General features: G+C 49.5%; 1 protein-coding gene across 1 annotated transcript; it reads left to right on the top strand.

The window, feature by feature from the left end:
• The first annotated feature begins 10,365 nt into the window (after positions 1-10,365).
• On the top strand, positions 10,366-18,302 carry RND1 (Rho family GTPase 1). The gene is made up of 5 exons (XM_084802884.1): positions 10,366-10,604; positions 11,246-11,333; positions 14,082-14,191; positions 15,301-15,435; positions 17,138-18,302. Exons 1-5 carry the CDS (start codon positions 10,485-10,487, stop codon positions 17,381-17,383), a joined length of 699 nt encoding a protein of 232 aa, XP_084659010.1. The 5' UTR covers positions 10,366-10,484; the 3' UTR covers positions 17,384-18,302.
• Positions 18,303-22,479: the final 4,177 nt, after the last annotated feature.

Below are 22,479 nucleotides of genomic sequence, written 5' to 3' on the forward strand. Positions count from 1 at the left end.
GGGAGAGAGAGGGAGAGAGAGAGGAGGAGAGAGAGAGAGAGAGAGAGAGAGAGAGAGAGAGAGAGAGAGAGAGAGAGAGGAGACTGACTTCTTCATAGTTCAGGCTGACCTCAAACTTCGTATCCTCCTGCCTCAGCTTTCCAAGGGCTGGAATTCCAGGCATTCACCACCACAGATGGCAGTCACTTGCTGTTTGGCCTGGCCAAGTCGTTTAACTGTTTCTTACTCCAATTTCATGACTATAAAAAGAGGCTGAGCCAAGCTTGATGGCACACGCCTTTAATCCTAGCACTTCTTGGGAAACAGAGGCAGGCGGATCTTTATGAGTTCGAGGCCAGCCTGGTCGATAAAGAGAGTACCAGGACAGCCAGGGCTGTTATTCAGAAAAACCCTGTCCCCAAAAGCAACAAAAAACAAAACAAACAAAAACCAAAAAAAAGAGGCTGATCTTCCCTTCACCCATTTATTGTCTAGCATTGCTGCTGGCCTCAACTATTTTTAGTGTTTGGCAGTGCTGGGACTGGGATCCAGAATGCATGCTGCGCAAGTGTCCCTCTCTGAGTCACATCTCCTGCAAGTATGGTGCTTTAAGAAGTAGACAGAGGGGCTGGAGAGATGGCTCAGAGGTTAAGAGCACTGTCTGCTCTTCCAGAGGTCCTGAGTTCAATTCCCAGCAACCATATGGTGGCTCACAACCATCTATAAGGTGATCTAACGCCACCTTCTGGCATGAAGCTGTCCATGCAGATAGAGCACTCATACACATAAAAATAAATAATTATGTTTTTTAAAAAGTATGAAGAGGCTGGGCGGTGGTGGCGCGAACCTTTAAACCCAGCACTCGGGAGGCAGAGGCAGGTGGTTTGCTGTGTGTTCCAGGCCAGACTGGTCTACAAAGCAAATCCAGGATAGCCAAAATTACACAGAGAAACCCTGTCGGGGGGGGGGGAGGGGGAAGGAAGAGGGCCAGAAAAAATGGCTCACGAAGGAGCTTGCTGGCAAGCCTGTCAACTGAGCAGGATCCCAGACCCACATGGTGAAAGGGAAGAGCCCAGTTTCCACAGATTGTCCTCTGACCTCCCCATGCACACTCAGGCCTGCACACATACACACACAGGTACTCACTAAAGAAATACTATGCAGTTTCAATAACTAAGAGACACTTGCTTCCCAGAATGAGAGCTGTTCAGGGAGCCCGCAGCTGACCTCAGGTATGCCTGAGGTATCCGAGTGCACACTTCACCTCTGGCTCTTTTCTGAGCCTCACCGTACCCTGCACCCACTCAGTACTACACTGGCCACCTCCTAGTTAGAGCCCCACTTCCTGGGTCCAGCCTCATCTCCAAGATGAAATTTAGTGCTTCTCTCTGTTCATGCTCAGCCCTCAAAACTCATCCTTTAGTGCTGGGTGTGGTGGCGCACGCCTTTAATCCCAGCTCTAGGGAGGCAGAGGCAGGCGGATTGCTGTGAGTTCAAGGCCAGCCTGGTCTACAGAATGAGTTCCAGAACAGCCAGGGTTACACAGAGATACCCTGTCTCGAAAAACAAAACGAAAGACTCGCCCTTTATTTACTATTATTATTATTATTATTATTATTATTATTATTATTATTACTATTATTATTACTACTACTACTACTACTACTACTACTACTTTTATGAGTTGGGTGTTGTACTTGCATGCATGTCTATTGATGATGTGTAAAGAGGCCAGAAGAGGAGGTGGGGGTCCCTGGAAGTGAAGTTCCTTGCCTCTGACATCTGGCCTCTTTCCTCTGCCCCTGAGGCTAGCTGTTGCTCCCCATCTCTGCTTATCCTTGGCCTGCCTGAGGCACTCACCCCTGTGGCCTCATTTCCCACCTGCCCTTTCCTGGCACCCCTAACCTGCCAAGTGGGCCCGATGAGGGCTTTTCAGGATTCTATTGCTTCCTCGGGCCCTCATCCACAATTTCCTTCTGGCCTAACTTGTGTTTGTCTGCCTCTTTCCTATTGCTTCCGGCTTCAGCCTGTCAGTCATCCACCCTTCTCTACCAAGACTCCTGTGGGACCTTCCCCCGGGTCTCTCAGAATTCAGATTTCACTACTGTGTTGTTTGCTTGCTTGTTCATTCTCAGACAGGGTCTCCCTTAGCCCAGGCTGGCCCTCAGACTTGGAATATAGATAAAGCTGGCCTCGAACTCTTAATCCATCTACTTCAGCCTTCATTAGTGCTGGGAGCATGAGCAGGTGCCACTATGCTCAGTTACCCACTGGGTGTTTGTTTGTTTGTTTGTTCAAGACCGGGTTTCTCTGTGTAGCCTTGGCTGTCCTGGACTCCCTTTGTAGATCAGGCTGGCCTCGAACTCACAGTGATCCGCCTGCCTCTGCCTCCCGAGTGCTGGGATTAAAGACATGCGCCACCACACCCAGCCCCAACCCACTGTTTTTTGAAGAGCCACTTCACTTATCTGTGCCTCCCGTTACTCTGTCAGACTTGGGCATAATTATAGTTACCTCCATATGAGCCAGGGTACAAAAGACCAGGAGAAAGCCGGCCAAGCCTAAGACACCGAAGCCCTTGGGTTTGATTTCCAGCCCTAGCCGAAGAAAAAGAAAAATAAAAGGAGGCAGGTGTGGTGGCACGCACCTGATAATCCTAGAATTTGGGAGGCTGAGGCAGGAGGACTGCCATGAGTTTGAGGCCAGCCTGGCTACATATCAAATCTTGTCTCAAACTGAAAAGAGGGGTGGGTGTGCTGGTGCACGCCTTAAGTCCCGGCACCTGGGAAGCAGAGGCAGGCAGACCCCCCGTGGGTTTGTGGTCAGCCTCGTTCCCAGGCTCTCAAAACAGAAACGGAACAACTTCACGTGGAACATTTGAACGTGTGAATAACAGATGCACTGTCTGCCCTGGTCTGATGATCACGCCATGCGGTGTGCACGTATGGAAATGTCTCCCGACTCCCCATGGAGTGGAGGCAAAAGGAGGCAAGAAGGTTCGCACACACGCACACACGCACACATACACGCTGCTCGCTCCAGTCTTACCACAGTGAGGATGACTGCTAATGAGAGCCCTTCAACTGCATTTACCAACCAACCCTGCCTTGCCCCACCCGTCAGTTTAGCTCCAATGAGACAGAACACAGGCTTCTCCACGACCATGCCCTTCGGCGCTTCCCAGGCTCTGCTCCAGCCGGGTCCTCAAACGTTTTGAACTTCCCCACTAATTCTTAGTCAGCCTCCCATGGTTTCCTCTCCCTCCCCTCGTCTCCTCCACCCTCTCTTCCTCTTTGCTTCCCTTCCTTCCTTTTTTTCTCTGGTATCAGGGCTTGAACCCAGTACCTCAAACAGCTAAACAAGTATACCACTTCTGAGGTTCATCCTCAGCACTGAAAAAAAAAAAATTTTTTTTTTTGAGACATAGTCTGGCTTCCTTGCCTAGACTGGTCTTGAGCTCACTCTGTCACCCAAGATAACTTTGGCCATTTATCTTCCTACCACAGTCTTTTTTGGCGGGCTAACAAGCACAAGCCACTACATTCCATTCTTATTTTTAATTTTTTCTCTCCTTCTACACTTACCTTCACACATACACACACCCCAAACTCTTCCCTGGGCTTGCCTGTTTTACTTCCAAGCTATGCTATTCTTCTAGATTCTAGAGTCTAGAATATTCCCTATACTCTGACCAGCTCTCAGATGCTACCATAGTATCATAGCTCAGCGCCATTTCTCTCAGGGTATCTTCTTGGGAGAGTCTCTTCAGGATTGTTTTCTCTTCTGCTGACTCAACAAAACAAGCCCACCTCCCAGGGAAAAGAGCAGGAGAGTGGCCAAGACAGGAAGTGCTGCCCCTGGCAGCTGGGCACTGGGTGGGCACTCGGAGTAATGCTTTGCTTTTCTCCTGTTGAGGACAAGCCGTTTCATACAAGACCATTATGAGGTGAGGCCATACATTCAAGCCACAGGAACAAGAACACATTCACCTGTCCTGGCTTGTATGGCTGCTACACCTCCCCAAGCCACCCTCCCGTGGTCTGATTACCCCAGGCTGCTCACATCCTTGTTCTTTTTTTTTTTTTTTTTTGGTTTTTTGAGACAGGGTTTCTCTGTGTAGCCTTGGCTGTTGTCCTGGACTCACTTTGTAGACCAGGCTGGCCTCGAGCTCACAGCGATCCACCTGCCTCTGCCTCCCGAGTGCTGGGATTAAAGGCGTGCGCCACCACCGCCTGGCTTCATCCTTGTTCTTTTAAAGGAGTCAGGACAAGTTACAGCTCCCCTCTGTGGAGTCAGCTCCTGTTCTATTCAGGAATGGGCACACACACACACACACACACACACACACACACACACACACACACACACACGGGCAGGTGGCAAGGTATCTGGGGATCCTTTGCAGAGTCCCTAGGGCTGAGAAGGTGCTGAGCTTGTGAACTCTCTGGTAAAGTCCGGGTGAATTTTAATTTGCCAATGCCCTGAACATCTTTGTGTATTCCGCCTCTGTCCCAGAATGGGAGCTTATCCGAGTAATCAGAACCGGAAAGAAGATAAAGACGGTTCTGAGCTTTGAACAGGTGGTGTCCTCTCCCTCCCTCCTTCCCTCCTTCCCTCCCTCCCTCCCTTCCTCCTTTCTCTGTTCCCTGGGGTTTGTCCTTTCAAAGAGACTAGGGGCAGAATGAACCCCACAGGGCAGCACCCCAATTCTCATCTTTATGGTTTAAGGCTGTTTATAAGATTCATGTTAAAGAAATAGCTTGTGAGCTCACGTGGTAAGGAAAGCAGGGTTGGGGTAAAAATTTCCTTAACTTGTAAGTGACACTGTTGGAGATACCATCAGCAAAATGCTGAATGCTGGGAACAATCCACCTGGCTTCTCACAAGAAAACAAAACAAGTTGCAGAGGGGTGAGTGAGGTAGCTCAGCAGGTAAAGGTCCTGACAACCCGGACCCACATGGTGGAAAGAGAGGACCAACTCCCACAAGTTACCCCTGACCCCCACAAGTTACTCCTGACTCCCACAAGTTACTCCTGACTCCCACAAGTTATCCCTGACCCCCACAAGTTACCCCTGACACCCACAAGTTACCCCTGACACCCACAAGTTACCCCTGACACTCACAAGTTACCCCTGACACCCACAAGTTACTCCTGACACCCACAAGTTACCCCTGACCCCCACAAGTTACTCCTGACTCCCACAAGTTACCCCTGACCCCCACAAGTTACCCCTGACACCCACAAGTTATTCCTGACACCCACAAGTTACCCCTGACCCCCACAAGTTACTCCTGACTCCCACAAGTTACCCCTGACCCCCACAAGTTATTCCTGACACCCACAAGTTACCCCTGACCCCCACAAGTTACCCCTGACCCCCACAAGTAGCTGTGGCATCTCCCCATCCCACCACCCAAACACACACAAAACACTATTTAGCTGCAAAGAAAACTTTAATCACAAAGTTTGGAGGAAAATGGATGGAATTAGAATGTATAGAGGCAGCTGCAGAGATGGCTCAGAGGTTAAGAGCACCGTCTGCTCTTCCAGAGGTCCTGAGTTCAATTCCCAGCACCCACATGGTGGCTCACGACCATGTATAATGTGACTTGATGCCCTCTTCTGACACCCAGGTGTACGTGCAGATAGAGCACTGTATACATAATATACATAATAATAAATAAGCTGGGGTGGGTGGGGTGGGGTGGCGTGGGGTGGAGTTGGCGCACCCATTTAATCCCAGGACTTGGGAGGCAGAAGCAGGCAGATCGATATGAGTTCCATGCCAGCCTGCTCTACAAAATGAGTTCCAGGACAGCCAAGGCTACACAGAGAAACCCGGTCTTGGGAATCAAATAAATAAGCCAGGGGTGGTAGTGCACGCCTTTAATCCCAGCACTAAGAAGGCAGAGGCAGGTGGATCTCTGTGAGTTCGAGGGAGGCTAGCCTAGTCTACAGAGGGAGTTCCAGGACAGAGAAACCATGTCTTGAAAAACAAAAACAAACAAAAAACAAAACAAAACAAAAACAAAGAAAAAGAAAAAGAAAGAAAGGCTAAATATAAATATTAGCAGACAACAGAGGACTGACTACAGATAACGAACATGCGTTATGAGAAAAGATATAAAGCTAAATGTTTTTCTAGTTGTAAGTCTGTCATGGATTTTTCATTTTTAGTAGCGACTGTCTAAAAATACATTCCGTAGTGAAAGTGTAAAATCCAGCACGAAGCCCCACAGTTTCTCTACCAAATGCTGCTCTCTGTTCAGAAGTTCGCTTAGATGTACAGACTTTGGGTCTGGCTAATTGTTAAAATTATTTTATGTGCATGAATATTTTGCCTGCTTGCACGTATGCGTGGTATGCATGTGTTGGGGGCCCACCTAAGTCAGAAGAGGGCTGCAGATGCTCTGGAACCGGAGTTACAGACAAGCCCCCTTATGAGTGCTGCTCTTATTTGCTGAGCCAACTCTCCAGCCCCAGTGTGGTTTAGTTTGTTGTATAATTTTTTTTTGCAATATTTAAAAATCATAAAGTTTATAAAATAAAAAAATGCTAAAAAGAAATGGGAAATTAGAACATAAAAAAAGTTTTAGTCCTGGCAGTCGTGGTGCATATCTTTAATCCCAGTGTTTGGGAGGCAGAGGCAGGCAGATCTCTGAGTTCGAGGCCAGCCTGGTCTACAGAGCGAGTCCAGGATAGCCAAAGCTACCCAGAGAAACCCTGTCTTGAAAAACCAAAAAACAAAAAAACCCTTTTAAACTGCATTTTTTGTTTGTTTGTTTGTTTTGAGGTGGGGTTTCTCTGTGTAGCCTTGGCTGTCCTGGACTTTCCTTGTAGACCAGGCTGGCCTCAAACTCACAGTGATCCACCTGCCTCAGCCTCTGGAGTGCTGGGATTAAAGGCGTGTACCATCACTCCCGGCCCTTGAACTGCATTCTTATTTATTGTGTGTGCATGCATGTGAGTGGACATCAGGGGACAAGTCATGGCAGTTACCTCTCCCACCATGTGGGGACCCAAGGAATTGAACTCAGAAAATCAGGATTGGTAGCAAGGAGTACCTTTATCCACTGAACCATCTCCCAACTCCTGGTTTGTTTGTTTGTTTTGAGACAGGCTCCCCTGTAGCCCAGGACAGACTCAAACAGGATATGTAGTTGAGGATGACCTTGGCTTCCTGCTCCTTCTGCCTCCACCTCCTGCACACTGGCATTACAGGTGTGCACCATCATGCCTAGTGTTTATGGCCTGTTCATGCAGCCCTAGGGATTATGAACCTAGCACTCGCTGCCTGGATTCTTAGAGGCAAGTGCGATAGCCATTAAGCTCTATCGGTGTGTGTGTGTGTGTGTGTGTGTGTGTGTGTGTGTGTGTGTGTGTGTATGCGCGCGCGCGCGCGTGTGCGTATGTGGTGTGTGTGTGCGTGCGTGTGTGGTGTGTGTGTGTGTGGTGTGTGCGTGTGTGGTGTGTGTGTGTGTGGTGTGTGCGTGTGTGTGTGTGTGTGTGTGTGTGTGTGGTGTGTGTGTGTGTGCGTGTGTGTGCGCCTGTGGGTACACCTTTGTATTTCTCAAGTTCTGAGTAAAAGCATGCCTGCTTGGCTATAACCTTGCTCCTTCAAGATGTAATACACATGATATTGTAGAGACCAAACCAATGCCAATTTGTGTTCAGGGCCTGAGAACTTGACACACACACACAATCCGCCCTCCCCGCCGCCCCCCCCCCCACTCCACCCACCAGAGTTTCCAAGGAGAGCCATAAACCATTCCTGGGAGCTTGCACCTGGGGCCAACCAATCAGAGTCACAGGTCACCACAACCAGAACATACAAAAAACTGTCCCCTGCAGTCTGGCACTGGTCCCCCTTGCTTAGCCCTGGTCCCCCAGCCAATCAGCTTAAAGGGCAACTTTCCTGTGCCCCTCTAACCTATCATGTGATAGCAAGGCTTGGAAAAACCCCCTACAGTTTTTTTCCTTTAAAAACCCTGTTCCCCCAGCACTAGGGGCCGCCATCTTCCCTCCTAACAAGGGGGCTGACAGTCCAGGCTCTGAGCTTAAAATAAATGAGACCCTGTGTGATTTGCATCCAGCTGATGCCTGGTGGTCTTTGGGGGTTTCACAACTTGGGCATTGTAATACAAACAGCTCATCAGTTTAAGCTGTGTGATTTGGTGGATTTATAATCACCCTCTCTACTCTAGCACCCTCAGAGGCTTGTAATCTGCTTTCTTTTAACATTTTATCACAACATATTTATTTATTTTGTGTGTGTGTGTGGTGTGTGGTGTGTATGCTCACATGTGTGCACATGTATAGACCAGAGAGCAATCTGCAGGAGTCTATTCTCTTTCTCCACCATGAGGGTCTTGGAGGGGTCAAACCCAAGTTGTCAGACTCTGTGGCAAGAGCCTTCACCAGCTGAGTCATCTCACTGCCCTGCTTGACCTTCCACCTCACTGGATTTGCGTGTTTTGAAGACTTAGTGTAAATGTATCATAATATGTTGTATTTTTAACTGATTTCTTTTTTTAATTGTTTTTTTTTTGTTTATTTATTTAGTTATTTATCATTTATACAATGCTCTGCCTGTATGTGTGCCTGCCCGTCAGAAGAGGACATTAGATTGCATTATAGATGACTGTAAGCAACCATCTGGGTGCTGGGAATTGAACTCGGAACCTCTGGAAGAGCAGCCAGTGCTCTTAACCGCTGAGCCATCTCTCCAGCTCCCCTTTAACTGGTTTCTTTCACCCTTAAGCATGTGGCTTAAAAGATCCACATGCCTCTGCCTCCTACCTAGCACTAGGATTAAAGGCATGGGCCACCATGTCCTGGCTTAGTGGTTTCAATTTTTACCTTGTTTGAAATGTCCCTAGTGTCACCAGGGGACATCCATCTTATAAACATATTATTCTGGCTACAGAATTTTAAATAAAGACATTTTGAAGAAGTTTAAACAAAGACAGGAACTACTGGGTGGTAAATGGGTCAACAGGACTGCCATCAAGCATTCATCACAAGGTGGGGTGTGGTGGGACAGACTCCTGCAAGGGCTCTGTGAACTCCACATAATGGCATGAGCGAGTCCCACTCCTCCTCTAAGTATAATAACTAAGAAAAATGTAATTTAAAAAAATTAGAGCTGGGCACAGTGGAGACACTTGTAATCCAAGTAATGAGAGGCTGAGGCAGGAGAATTGCTCTGAATTTGAGGCCAATCTGGGCTACAGTGAGACCCTGGCTCAAAACCAAACAAAACCAGCCCAGTCTACATATCCAGTACCAACCCAGCCAGTTACATGGTGAGAAAATGGTGAAAACCAAACCATGAACAAACAAACAAAAATGAAAAGTTGGAGAGGGAACCTAATTGCAAAGCAGAGGTTAAAAAAAAACCTCTTCCTAACGAAATTCCAGCACGAAGCCTCCTGAACTCAGGCCCCCTGAACATCCACATACAGTGTGTTTCCCCAGCACAACTCACAAGCATGTGACCCACAGGATAACTTTAGGAACACAGCTTTTGTGTGTGTCAACTGGTGAAAGTCCGGCTCCCAGGCACACATTAGTGCGTCAGAGTCAGCTGGTATGGGCCTGCCACTAGACCTGCACTGATTCACCCAGGAAGCTAAAGCCAGGCCACAGAACAAAACACCTTGACACGCCCGCCCACTAGGCCTCCTGGGCGAACAGCCTCCTGGCCAATAGAAACCGGAAAGCAGCTTGTTTGGCGTTCTCCCTCTATTCCTACTTGCAAGACTCCCTCATTTGTTTCCTGTGCCTATCTCTGGGTCCAGAGCTGTACTTTTTTCTTCTTTTTTTCTTTTTTCTTTCTTTCTTTCTTTCTTTCTTTCTTTCTTTCTTTCTTTCTTGTTTTGGGGACGGTGATCCCTGAAGAACGGAGCTGGGCTGGAAAAGAGGGACAGTAGGAGGTCTATTAAAAGAAGCCAGAAGTGGAACCAAGGTGGATGGAAACTACATAGAATTAATGAGTCAGAGATCTCTGGGCCACTTTCTCCCCGAGAGCTGCCACCTGTCCACTGGTTAGGCAGGCCCTGCTGTCCTCCTGGAACAGACCCCGCGGCCATGCTTTCTGATCCCACAGCTCTTTATGGGTCTTGGACGGACATTCAAAGGTCACTTAGCTTTACTTCCAGTCTCCTCCCGACCTCCTAACAGCAACACAAAAAGTGTGGGAATCCCCCTCCAAGAGGAAGCAATGGTGCAGCTTTAACAGAAAGGGAAGGGAGGAAGAGGGCGCTGACTCAGAGTCCCCTGCTATTGGCTGCTGCAGGGGATCCCACCGTAGGGATTGGCTTCGGCAGAGTCCGCCTCCTCTTGTGATTGGCTCCGTCTGGGACATATAACGGGGGCCTGGCTGGCCTCCGCCTCAGTTGGAGGCAGGCAGGGAACCGGGATCTAGTCGCCAGTTCGGATACTTCAGGCGCGACCTTCCTCCTCGCTGAACCCGACTCCAGGTCCCTCCGAGGCTGCAGCTATGAAGGAGAGACGGGCGCCGCAGCCGGTGGTGGTCAGATGTAAGCTCGTGCTGGTGGGGGACGTGCAGTGCGGGAAGACCGCGATGTTACAGGTGTTAGCGAAAGACTGCTATCCCGAGGTGAGCTACCCGCTGGCCTGGGGTCGATTCCCACCTGTCCAGGAGAGCCATCTCCTCCATCCTCAGGCCGCCCCACCCTGCCCTGCCTTCTGGCTAGAGGACTGCCCTGCCTTGCTTCCCCTGAGACCTGACCCACTTCTGCCGCCCGGTCGGCTCCTCCTCACCTCTTTACCCATTACATCCCCTCCCACTTTCCTTCATCCCTGAGACCTGGAGGATCAGGAGAGCCTGAGCTTTATTCTTGACGCAGTACCTGCCTGCCCCTCCTGTAAGGTTCTATGAGGGTGGCCCCGGCAGGCTTCTGTTTCGGTTGTTCACCTGTGCCAAGGGACTAGAGGGGAGAAGACAACGATTAGAATTGGCTTGTGGCTCTGGAAAAAAAAAGGGGGGGAGGGGGACCCGAATCTGGAATAAAAAGAAAGCGTGAATGATGTGTCTCAGACCAGGCAGGATGTGGGGGGCTTGTCCCAGGCTGGAGAGCGAAGGCCAGTCAGTTCCCTATGGATCCTCTCCTCCCGCTCCTCCTCACTGACACTCGAATGTTTCAGCGCATGTCTGAGTGGCTGCTTGTGTAGCCAACACTAGGTGTGGGTTCTGAGGGCACGAGTGCCCAGGTGTGAAAGATCCCTCTCTCCTCACAGACCTATGTGCCTACCGTGTTTGAGAATTACACAGCCTGTCTGGAGACGGAGGAACAGAGAGTGGAGCTTAGTCTCTGGGATACCTCAGGTAAGACTGCACCCCCAATATAGCACCATCCTACTTTCCCTGGCTAACTACCCCCCAATATAGCATCCTACCTTCCCTGGCTAACTGCAGCTGCTGCGTTTTTAGTTGGTGATAGGAAAACCTCTATCCACCTTTAAGGATAGCGGTGCTTGTCAGGAAACCAAAAGAAGAGATGTAAAGATTCTTTGGGTAGACATCCACACTTTTAGATGACCCGGGAAAGCAGTGGACAAACCTAAGAGCCACTCTGGTCTAGTTCCATTTTTCAGAGGGCTGGGACAGTGAGGTAAAGGGACCCCTGAGTACTCCCAGGGAGCACCAGCAGGTTGCCTCCCCCCCCCCCCGTGTGTGTGTGTGTGTGTGTGTGTGTGTGTGTGTCTGTCTGTCTGTCTGTCTGTCTGTCTGTCTGTCTCTCCCTCTCTCCCTCCCGCTGCCCCCCCCATTCCCTCTCTCTCACACACATATTCTCTCCCTACCCCCTGTCCTCCAAAGCAAGTTAAGTGAGAGGTCGGAGCGAGGCTAGAGGCAGCCGTAGTGTGGCAGCTAGGCGCCTGCTCTGGATGGAATCTCTCTCTCCTGCACTCCCTCTCAGGCCACTGCTGTCTGCTTGCCGCAACTCAGCCCTCTCGTCAGAGGCTGCGGCTCAGAGGCTCGGAGAGATGAAGCGATGCATCATCGATGTTTTGGAGGGTGGGGAGACCGTGAATGTAGGGCACGTTTGGGTTAGTGTCCAGCGGGGCGCATGGGCTTTAGTTCTGACGGGTTCTCCCTGTGCTGGGGTGAGCTGGAGATGCCAGTCCTTTAGGAATGTAGACAGCAGTGTGGTTCCCACTCTGCACCCCCCCAAGCCCTTTGAGCTCAGCTAACGTTTGCTTTGCTTCTGAGCCCTTCCCACTTTCTCTACCCAGTCCCTCTTTTTAACAGTCTGTCTCAGATATAATTAAAGAGTAAGAGCCAGCAATATGAGAAAGAAAAGAAAATCCATGCTTTACCAATTTCTCTCTCTCTCTTTTTTTCCCCCTACGTGCTTAAGCTAAGTTTTAAAGAGAAACTGTAAATCACCAAGGCATGTCTGATAAATACGCCACCCCACTTCTCAGGGGGAGTCGTGTTCCTGTTCTCCAGTTTTGAGGTCTGGGAGGACTGGGGGGTCCTGGGGTGGGCAGACAGAAAATGATAGATACTGCCTTTGCTCTCTCCCAAACCAAAATGCCTCAGGCTGGTGCATGGTCCTCTGTTGCAGTTTCAGGAGAGGGGAGTCGGGGTTCTGCTTACCCTGGACTGTGCTATGCTGGCTGGATCGGCCCAGAATGCAGCGTGGCTGCATGATGTATGGTTTTTTTTTTCCCCTCCTGCTGTACCCTCCCACCTTCCAATCGTCCCTGAACCTTGCTGCGGCTCATCTCTTTTCATTACCGCCCTCCCTCCAGGCTTCCCCCCTGCACCCCCTCCTCTCACAGCCCTTGAATCTCCAGCCCAGATAATGGAAAACCAGCAAGTGTGGTCTTTCTACCCCAGGTCCCACCCTACCCCCTCATTTCAAAGCAATGAAGGCAATCCGTTATCCTTCACCGTGGTGTGTGGGATGGAGCTTCTCTACCTCTGGACCACGGCTGACCCTGATTCTGTTATTTTCGTACTGGTCTTAGGGGAGGGGGATTGCTTAGAGCCAAAATGGAGACCTGCTCCCCCTCCCCCTCCCCCAGTACCGCAGCGCTCCCCCTGCCTCAGTGCTGTTGTCGGCCAACCCCCACCTTGCCTCAGTAAGACATGGGGGTGGATTACTGAAGGAGCAAGCAGCTATCCCAACTCCCCCTTACTTCTACTTCTTCTTCTTCTTTTTTTTTATGACCGACACCCCCACCTCAGCTTGGATTCCCCCCAGTTTCCATGGTGATTGCAGTACAGGGAGAGGGGCTGCTTGCTATTCTAAGCACGGATTGTCTGGATTCCAAATCTGCTCCTGTTCCTTACTGGGGTGGAGGGGGCTCAGCTCCTAGCATTCACCCCATCACACCCCGGGCCTGAATCGCCCCTTCCTCCCGTCCACCAAGGAACCTTGCTCTTGCCTCAAACTCCACAGCTATGGGTGTTGCCTGTCTTTGAGACTGCCTCCCTGAGATCTGAGGGGTTGGGGGCGGCGGGGGTGGGTGGGGGTGGGGGTGGCACAGTATTCCCACAGTATTCCCTTTGCCCTTTCCAGTGTAAGCTGACTTGGGTGGGTAACGGAGGAGTAAAATGCCAAATCCTGGATGCTCTCTCTGCCCCATCAGCCCTCCTGAAGTTCTGACCTGGAGGTAAAGAACCAGGGCAGCCAGCCAGTTATGTAACGGGCAGGGCTGGTTCTTCGTTGGAGACCCTAGAGCGGGAGAATGGAACCGAGGCTAGGCAGCAGACAGACTCATGTGGAGGGACCCTCAAGCAAGCCCTCGCCTCTCCGTCGTTGGGTACAGGCGGCGTCTGCTGGGACTCCCGGGGCTGAGCAGAGTGAAACCCACTGTAGGAAACTCAGACTGTGACCTCTACCCGGTTTGTTTCCCCTCTTTTAGGACCAAGGGAAGAGGTGTTTCTGGCTAGCTTTCTGGTACCCCAAGCTTTTCTACAGCAGCACCAGGCCCCGGGACACAGCTGGATGCTAAGCTTAAGGGACTGAGAATTACATTCCCCAGGGAGGCTAGGCTGAGGCCTCTAGAGGCGGGGAAGGACGGCATGGTTGGCTCACTCTCAGCTCTTCTCCCCTCATGCCAGGCTCTCCTTACTATGACAATGTCCGCCCACTCTGCTACAGCGACTCAGATGCGGTGTTACTGTGCTTTGATATCAGCCGCCCAGAGACTATGGAGAGCGCACTCAAGAAGGTAAGGCTGGGCCAAAGGCAGTGGCGCTTTTAGCAGGAGGATCTTAAGTTCAAGTTCAGCTTGGGCTATGGAGGTCAGGACCAGGCAGCTGAGTGAGACCCTGTCCCCAAATAAAAAGTAAAACAGGGCTGAGAAGGAATCTCAGCTGATAAGACAGTTCAACGCCCAGAATGGGGGTGGGGTAGGGGGTTGGTATATACCCAGAAGAAGGAGCAGCTGGGCGTGGTGGAGCACCCCTTTAATCCCAGCACTCCGGAGGTGGAGGCAGGTGGATCTCTGAGTTCGAGGCCAGCCTGGTCTACAGAGTGAGTTACAAGATAGCCAAGGTTATACAGAAAAACCCTGTCTTGAAAAAAAAAAAGAAAGAAAGAAAGAAAAAAAAAAGAACAAGAAGGAGCCTTGTCCCACAGTCCTGCTGTCTACCAGCTGTGAGAGAGTTGTTTTGCTTGAGGCCTCACCATTGGCTGTGGCTCTGGGTCTCCTTCACTTTTCAGCCTTCTGTTTTCTCTTCATCCCATACAACTTTCCCTGAGGCCTAGCTCGGGGGTAGGGTGGGGGTGGATTGAGGGGATGCTGAGGGCTCAGAGAACCTTCTGGTGGTGTGAGAAGTGGGGCCTTTTGGGAGCAACTTCAGGGGACTGTGATCCTGGGTCCACTGAGTCAGGCAGGCCAGGCCTCAACAGCTGGCGGAGGTGTCAGGTCTGAGGGGTGAGGTCTGTCTGCACCTGAGAAAGACTCTGGGACTTGCCTAGCTTCTCAGCGAAGAGGCCGCCTCATCCCTCTGTACTGGCATGTAGGGCTTGTTTGTCCCTCGATAGGGAAAGAAGATAGATAGATCCATGTCTTCTCTGTATGGCCGGGAGCGAGAGACTTAGCCTGTGCTCCCTTTAGTGACTGAAGAGCAAGGCTCTGGGTTATCACAATGGTGCCACCAAGGGCCTCCTGGGCAGGAAGATGATGTAATTAGTGCAGCAGAGATGCTGTGACTCACAGGGAGCGCTGGCATCTGAGAATCTGAGCGATGTGCTGGGTGTTGCCTGCTGGACTTCCGTATCTGTCTGCCACTGACTGCGCTTCCCTTCCACCTGCCTTCTCGCTCCGCTCCTCAGTGGAGAACAGAAATCCTAGACTATTGCCCCAGCACACGTGTATTGCTTATTGGCTGCAAGACAGACCTGCGAACAGACCTGAGCACGCTAATGGAACTGTCCCACCAGAAGCAGGCACCCATCTCCTATGAACAGGTGCGTGTGTGCACGTGCACACGTGAGGGCGTGTGTGTGTGTGTGTGTGTGTGTGTGTGTGTGTGTGTGTGTTTGGCCTGTGAGTGTATAATGGAGAATGGAGACATGGCTTTGATTTAAACTCTTTCTATAGGAGAAGATGGTATTAGAGGGCTAACTATAAAACAGTCAACTGTTGCCTAGGTTGTAGGAGCAGGAGCTTGTTTACTTAGAGCCCTGCTATAGGTTGGTCTTTGAGCTTCTTCTGTGTGTGTGCCAGCATTCTTAACTTTTTTTTTTTTTTTTTTGGTAAACCATATGCACCAGACTCATTAAAGATGCTTGTTAGAGCTGGATGTAGTCTGTAATCCCAGAACTCATGAGGTGGAGGCAGAAGGATTCCAAGTGTGAGGACAGCCAGGCTCCATAATAAGGCTCAGTCTCAAAAATAAATAAATAAATAAATAAATAAACCCAAAAGGCAAATGAAAACGAACAAACGAAAAAGTAATTGTTAGAATTTTGAATTCCGGGTTTCATGCCTATAAAATAACTCTGGGAGAAAGATATGGAAATCAGCCTTTTATAACAGGACCCAAGGATAATTTTTAATTATTCAATTGTGTGAGTGATGCATGGCATGCCATGTATGGAGTTTTAGGAGTTGGTTCTTTCCTTCCACCGCATGGGTTTCTGGGATTAAACTCAGGCTGCCCAGCTTGGTGGCCTCTCTTTGCTGAGCCGTCTCACCAGCCCCAGGGATAATTTTTAATGCACGCAGGAGTGTAAGAATGTCTGCCAAGCCGGGCTGCGGTGGCGCACGCCTGTAATCCCAGCATTCGGGAGGCAGAGGCAGGCGGATCTCTGTGAGTTCGAGGCCAGCCTCGTCTACAAAGTGAGTCCAGGACAGCCAAGGCTACACAGAGAAATCCTGTCTCAAAAAAACAAAATAAAAAGGCTGCCAGTATCTCTTATTAGCATCACCTTACAAATATAGGGGGCTGGTGAGATGGGTTAGGAGTGAGGGCCCTCGCCACTTGATGGCTTGAGTTTGTTCCCTGAGACCCACAGGGTGGCAGGAGAGAGCTGATTTCCACAATTGTACTCTGACCTCCACATGGATGCTGAGGCATAAATATGCACATAGACAAACACACACTCACACGAAATAAATATATTTAGAAGTGTTTAAGAGCTGGGCGTGGTAGCCGGGCGGTGGTGGCGTACGCCTCTAATCCCAGCAACTCGGGAGGCAGAGGCAGGCGGATCGCTGTGAGTTCGAGGCCAGGCTGGTCTACAAAGCGAGTCTAGGACAGCCAAGGCTACACAGAGAAACCCTGTCTCAAAAAACAAACAAAAGAGCCGGGCTTGGTGGCGCACACCTTTAATCCCAGCACTTGGGAGGCAAACAGACACAGGCGGATCTCTGTGAATTCAAGGCCAGCCAGGCCTAAACAGAGAGAACCTGTTTAAATGCTAATGTTGACGGAACCCAGGGCTGCAAGCACACTAACATCCCAGACACCTGCTGTACCTGGTTTGGCATCAGTTCGCTTTTGAAAATGCTGTAGGTGATTCTAGGGTGCACCTAGTCTTTAGCTCTAGGAATACTGGCCGCAGTGGGGTGTCGTCTGGAATAGCCCTGAGGTGTGACACATGCAATGCCTTGGCGTTTCCTAGGCATTTTTAGGCCACTGCGTTAATGACCTCACCCTTCCTACAGGGCTGTGCGATAGCCAAGCAGTTGGGTGCAGAACTCTACCTGGAGGGCTCGGCCTTCACCTCAGAGAAGAGCATCCACAGTATCTTCCGGACGGCATCCATGGTGTGTCTGAACAAGCCCAGCCCCGTGCCTCCCAAGAGCCCTGTCCGCAGCCTCTCGAAGCGACTACTCCATCTCCCCAGCCGCTCTGAACTCATCTCTTCTACATTCAAGAAGGAAAAGGCCAAAAGCTGTTCCATTATGTGAAGCTGGAGCCGGAGGCGGGGGGGGGGGAGGAGACAGCCCCCCACTTCCTCCCTTGGGGTGCAGAGGCACGGGGAGAGGGAGGATGAGACAGTTTGAGACACGGGATGTGACTTTTTCAGACGGCCACAGTGAGGGCTTAAGGAGACAGGAGTGGGACTGACGAGGATGGCCAGGCCTGGCAGGAGGGCCTGACGCGAAGCAAGAACCATCACACCCAAAGCCGGGCACTAGGCTGTGGAGGGGGGAGTTGCCCCAGCGTCCCCCTACTCCAGAGGAAGGAAGGGTGCTGGGGACATGGGGACATGCTGGCCTCGCCTTCAGCGTCACATCTCTCTTCCACACAGCAGCGTTCCCATGTAGGCCCGGGGTGGGAGGGGTCCTCGAGCCCTTCTCTTCCCCTTTAAGAGGTGGCAGCAGACTGGAGAGTTGGAAAGCCCAGAGGTAGCTAGCTCCCTTGGGGGCTTAGCCCGGGGGCTTCATAACTGAGACCAGGAGGGCGAGGGCCGGGCAAGCGGAGCTAAAAGGAAGCCTCATCTTTGCATAGCCCATGCGTCATGGAGAGCGACATCTCACACGCACGCACACGCGCGCGCGCGCACACACATACACACACACACACACACACACACACACACACACACGACATTCACACGCTTCTCACTCAAGTCCCCAGGGCCCAAGGGAGAAGCCCCAGACCCCCTTCTCTTGCAGAATGTGGGGGTGGTGGTGCTGCAGGGGCAGGACTGATAGGGGGGAGGTCACCAGACTTTCCTGCCCTTAGGGCGGAACAGTTGGCATTCGTTTTCTAGACTCTTGTCTTTGGAACTGGGGGGGAGGGGGTAGCGCTTCAATCTGTTATATGTTCTGTGTTTAAAGAAGAAAACCTATTTATTAATGAAATATAACATATGAAGACGTTGATTGTTCTTTGTTGCTGTTTGAGTTTTTATTTTTTATTATTATTATTTTTTTTGGTAACTGACGAGCAGGGAGAAGCGGCCTTGAATCCCTTCCTGTGAGTTTGAGTGGTGTCTGTCTCCGTGGTCGCCTAGCCCCACTTCTCCAGATCCCACTCACATCCTGCTAAGGCAAGAAAGAGCTCCTCGCTGGAGTAGGGCTCCTCATGGCATACCCCAGGATGCTGGCAGTGTGGGTGGGAGGATGGTTTTGTTTTGTTTTGTTTTTTGGGAGGGTATTTTGGTTTTTCGAGACAGGGTCTCTCTGTGTAGTCTTGGCTGTCCTGGACTCACTTTGTAGACCAGGCTGGCCTCGAACTCGCAGAGATCCACCTGCCTCTGCCTCCCGAGTGCTGGGATTAAAGGCGTGTGCCACCATGCCCGGTTCGGGAGGATGTTTTTTTTTTTTTTGTAAGGGGCTATCCTCTGTAGTATATGATGTTCAGCAACAGCCCTGGCATCCCTGGTTCTGGATGACAGTTGCGTCCTCCAGTTGTGACAGCCAGAAATGTCCTTAGATGTTGCTGAATGTTCTCTGGGTAACATCACTTTATGTTGATGACCACTCCCCTAAAGCAGTGGTTCTCAGCCTTCCTAATGCTGCAGCCTTTAAATACACCTCCTCATGTTGTGGTGACCCCCAACTATAAAGTTACTTTTGTCACTACTAAATAAGTGTGGTTTTGTGATTTTTGCTACTGCTACAAGTTATAATGTAAATATCAGATATGCAACCACAAAGGGGTCATGACCCACAAGTTGAGAACCACTGCCCTACAGAGACTGAAGGAGAGAGCAAGCTCGCCTCAAATAGAGGATCAAGCTGCTGAGTCCCTCTCCCAGTGGGTGCTACACAGACTAGTTCAAAACTCAGGGAAAGCACCTGGGATTCCCACTTCCTGAGTTCAAGGAGAGGTGACCTTTGTTACTGATTTTCCAGTTCTTAAGAGGTTTAGCGGCTCTTCCTCAGTGACTCAGCTCTTGTTTGCCAAGGTTCATAGAATAGTAATAGAAATTAAAGGTTATTATTGGGACTGGACAGACGGCCCGGGGCTTAAGAGCAGTTCTTATTTTTGCAGAGGACTCTGTTCCCAGCTCCCACACAGTGGCTGACAACTCTCTGTAACTGCAGTTCCAGAGGATGTTATGTCCTCTTCTGGCCACCATGTGCACCACAGGCATGTGGTGCATACACAGACAATACGCCTGTGCATAAAATAATAACATGCACAAAATAAAAAACATCATTTTAAAAACTTACTATAGAGCTGGAGAGATGGCTCAGAGGTTAAGAACACTGGCTGCTCTTCCAGAGGTCCTGAGTTCAGTTCCCAGCAACCACATGGTGGCTCCCAACCATCCTTCAAGAGATCTGCTGCCCCCTTTATCATGTGGAAGAACATGCAAATAGAACACTCATAAATAAACATTTCTTTTTAAAACCTCCACTTTCGTTTTAATTTTGTGTGTGTGAGTGTCTGTGAGTGGGTGTGTTTACATGAATGCAGGTGTCCTCAGAGAGCCCCTGGAGCTGGAGCTAACAGGCAATTATGAGCTGCCCTACTATGCATATGCTAAGAGTTGAACTCAGGTCTTCTGCAAGAGCAGTAGGTGCTCTTAACTGCTGAGCCACCTCTCCAGCTCCATTTTATGCATCTGCTTTAACCAAATTTAGCCTCAAAAACAAAACTAGTTAATATTTGTTATATGTTTGGCATGTGTCAGAGTCCTTATATGTCTGTGATAACCTTTTGAGGCATTGCCTGTTTCATTAGCTAGGCCAGAAGGGCCAGAGAGATTAATGTGCCCAAACCGTGCAGCTATGAAGCATCCCAACATGGATAAAATCCAAGAGATCTAGACCTCTAGAACTTTCTATGAGACAGGGTCTTACTATATAACTACAGGTGACCTAGAAGTCACAGAGATCTTCCTACTTCTGCCTCCCAGGGCGGGTATCAAAGGTGGGCCTCACCAGGCCGAGATGCTGCAGGCCAGGATGGCTCCATTCCCCTGCCTCTACCCCCCAAGTGCTGGGATTACAGCGCTGTGTCACCATGCCTTGGTACCAAACCTAGCTTTTTTTTTTTTTTTTCTCGAGACAAGGTCTCTCTGTGTTAGCCTTGGCCATCCCGAACTTGCTTTGTAGACCAGGCTGGCCTCGAACTCACAGTGATCCACCTGCCTCTGCCTCCCGAGTGCTGGGATTAAAGGTATGCGCCACCATGCCCGGTTCTCAAACCTAGCTTTTAAGTGTGCGCTTAAAATTTTATTTTCTTTTGCTGCTCTTCTCTTCTGTCTTTCATCCTTCATCCCACTTTTCTCACTTTCAACCTTGCTCTCTGGAGCGCTCTCTCGGAGGAAGTGCTTGTTGAATTGCCCAGGATGGACTCCAACTCTGGGCTTAAGTGACACTTCCATGTCAGCCTCCTGAGGAGCTGGCATTTGTCACTGTATCTGGCAACATAATATGCTTTCATGCTATTTATTTATTATTTATTTATTTTGTGGGGATGGTAGGAGGTAAGACTGGGTCTGTTTTTGTTTGTTTTCTTTTCTTTTTCTTTCTTTCTTCTTTTGAGATAGGGTTTCTCTGTGTAGCCCTGGTTGTCCTGGAACTCACAGAGATCTGCCTGCCTCTACCCTGCTCCATTGCAGGGATTAAAGGTGTGCACTAGTACTGTCTGCGTGTTATGCAGCTTGAACTTGCTATGCAGCTAAGGGTAATCCTGAACCTTTGCTACTTCTACCTTCACTTCACAGTGCTGATATTACATGCATGCATTAACACACCTGGCAAAAAGAAAATCACACTTTAAACTTCCTTGCTAGCCCATCCTGTAAGGCAAAGAATATAATTATTTCTGTAAAGGAGTAAAGCCTATATACTACAGTATATATACCAAAAATTTTATAGCATAGCTAATATATATAATATAATCATATATAATATGCATAGTATATTATGTAAATTTATACCACATAGGATATATTATGTAATTTTATATAACATGCATAATATATATAATATGCATATTATGTATACTATAAAACATGCAGAAGATCATACTGATAGTGACTGAGTCAAAATTTAAACCAAGTCTCACTGTTAAGTATATTACATGTTCCCCTTATTGTTAGCTATGTTGCTAAATAGGAGACTAGCTCTGATTCTTACTAAATATAATCTCAGGGGCTGGAGAGTCGGCCCCTGGTTAAAGTGCTTGCCTTGCAGACATGAGGGTCTGAGTTCAAATCCCTGAACCCGCATAAAGCTGCACGTGCTACCTGTCTGCAATCCCAGTGCTTCTACAGCAAGATGGGAGGTGGAAACAAGGGGAAAGGCAAAGACTAAGAGCAGGTTGTCATGCGACCTCCACGTGCAGATACACAAGAACCCACACACGTACACCCAACACAACCATATCAACAATAGTCCTTATGGGCAGGGCATGGTAGCGCACACCTGTAGTCCCAACACTTAGGAGGCAGAGGCAGGTGGATCGCTGTGAGTTCGAGGCCAGCCTGGTCTACAAAGTGAGTCCAGGACAGCCAGGGCTACACAGAGAGGCCTGTCTTGAAAAAAAAAAAAGTTCTTATGTCCTTAATTATTTGTTTTGTTTTGTTTCTTGTTTTATTTTGGTTTTTTGAGCTCAGAGATCCGCCTGCCTCTGCCTCCCGAGTGCTGGGATTAAAGGCATGTGCCACCATGCCTAGCTTGTCCTTAATTATAAGAATAAATATTTGTGAGAGAACTAGAAGAGTAAAATCAAGAAGTATCTTGAAGATTGGTGGTCTTCTTATGTGTGCTGTAAGAAATACAAAGTGCTAGAGGCCTGGCTCGGTGAACTCAAGACAAAGCCTTTTCATCTTTCTGACTCCCAGTTCACTTTTTTTTTCAATTGTTCATTTAGGGCTTGGAAGGATAGCTCAGCAGTTAAGAGCACTGGCTATGGCCAGGCGTGGTGGCGCACGCCTTTAATCCTAGCACTCGGGAGGTAAAAGCGAGTGGATCGCTGTGAGTTCGAGGCCAGCCTGGTCTACAAAGTGAGTCCAAGAGAGCCAAGGCTAACACAGAGAAACCTTGTCTCAAAAAACAAAAAACAAAAACAAATAAACAAACAAACAAATAAATAAATC

This window comes from Acomys minous (genome assembly GCF_964271855.1).
Source record: "Acomys minous genome assembly, chromosome: 12".
Lineage (NCBI taxonomy): Eukaryota > Metazoa > Chordata > Mammalia > Rodentia > Muridae > Acomys > Acomys minous.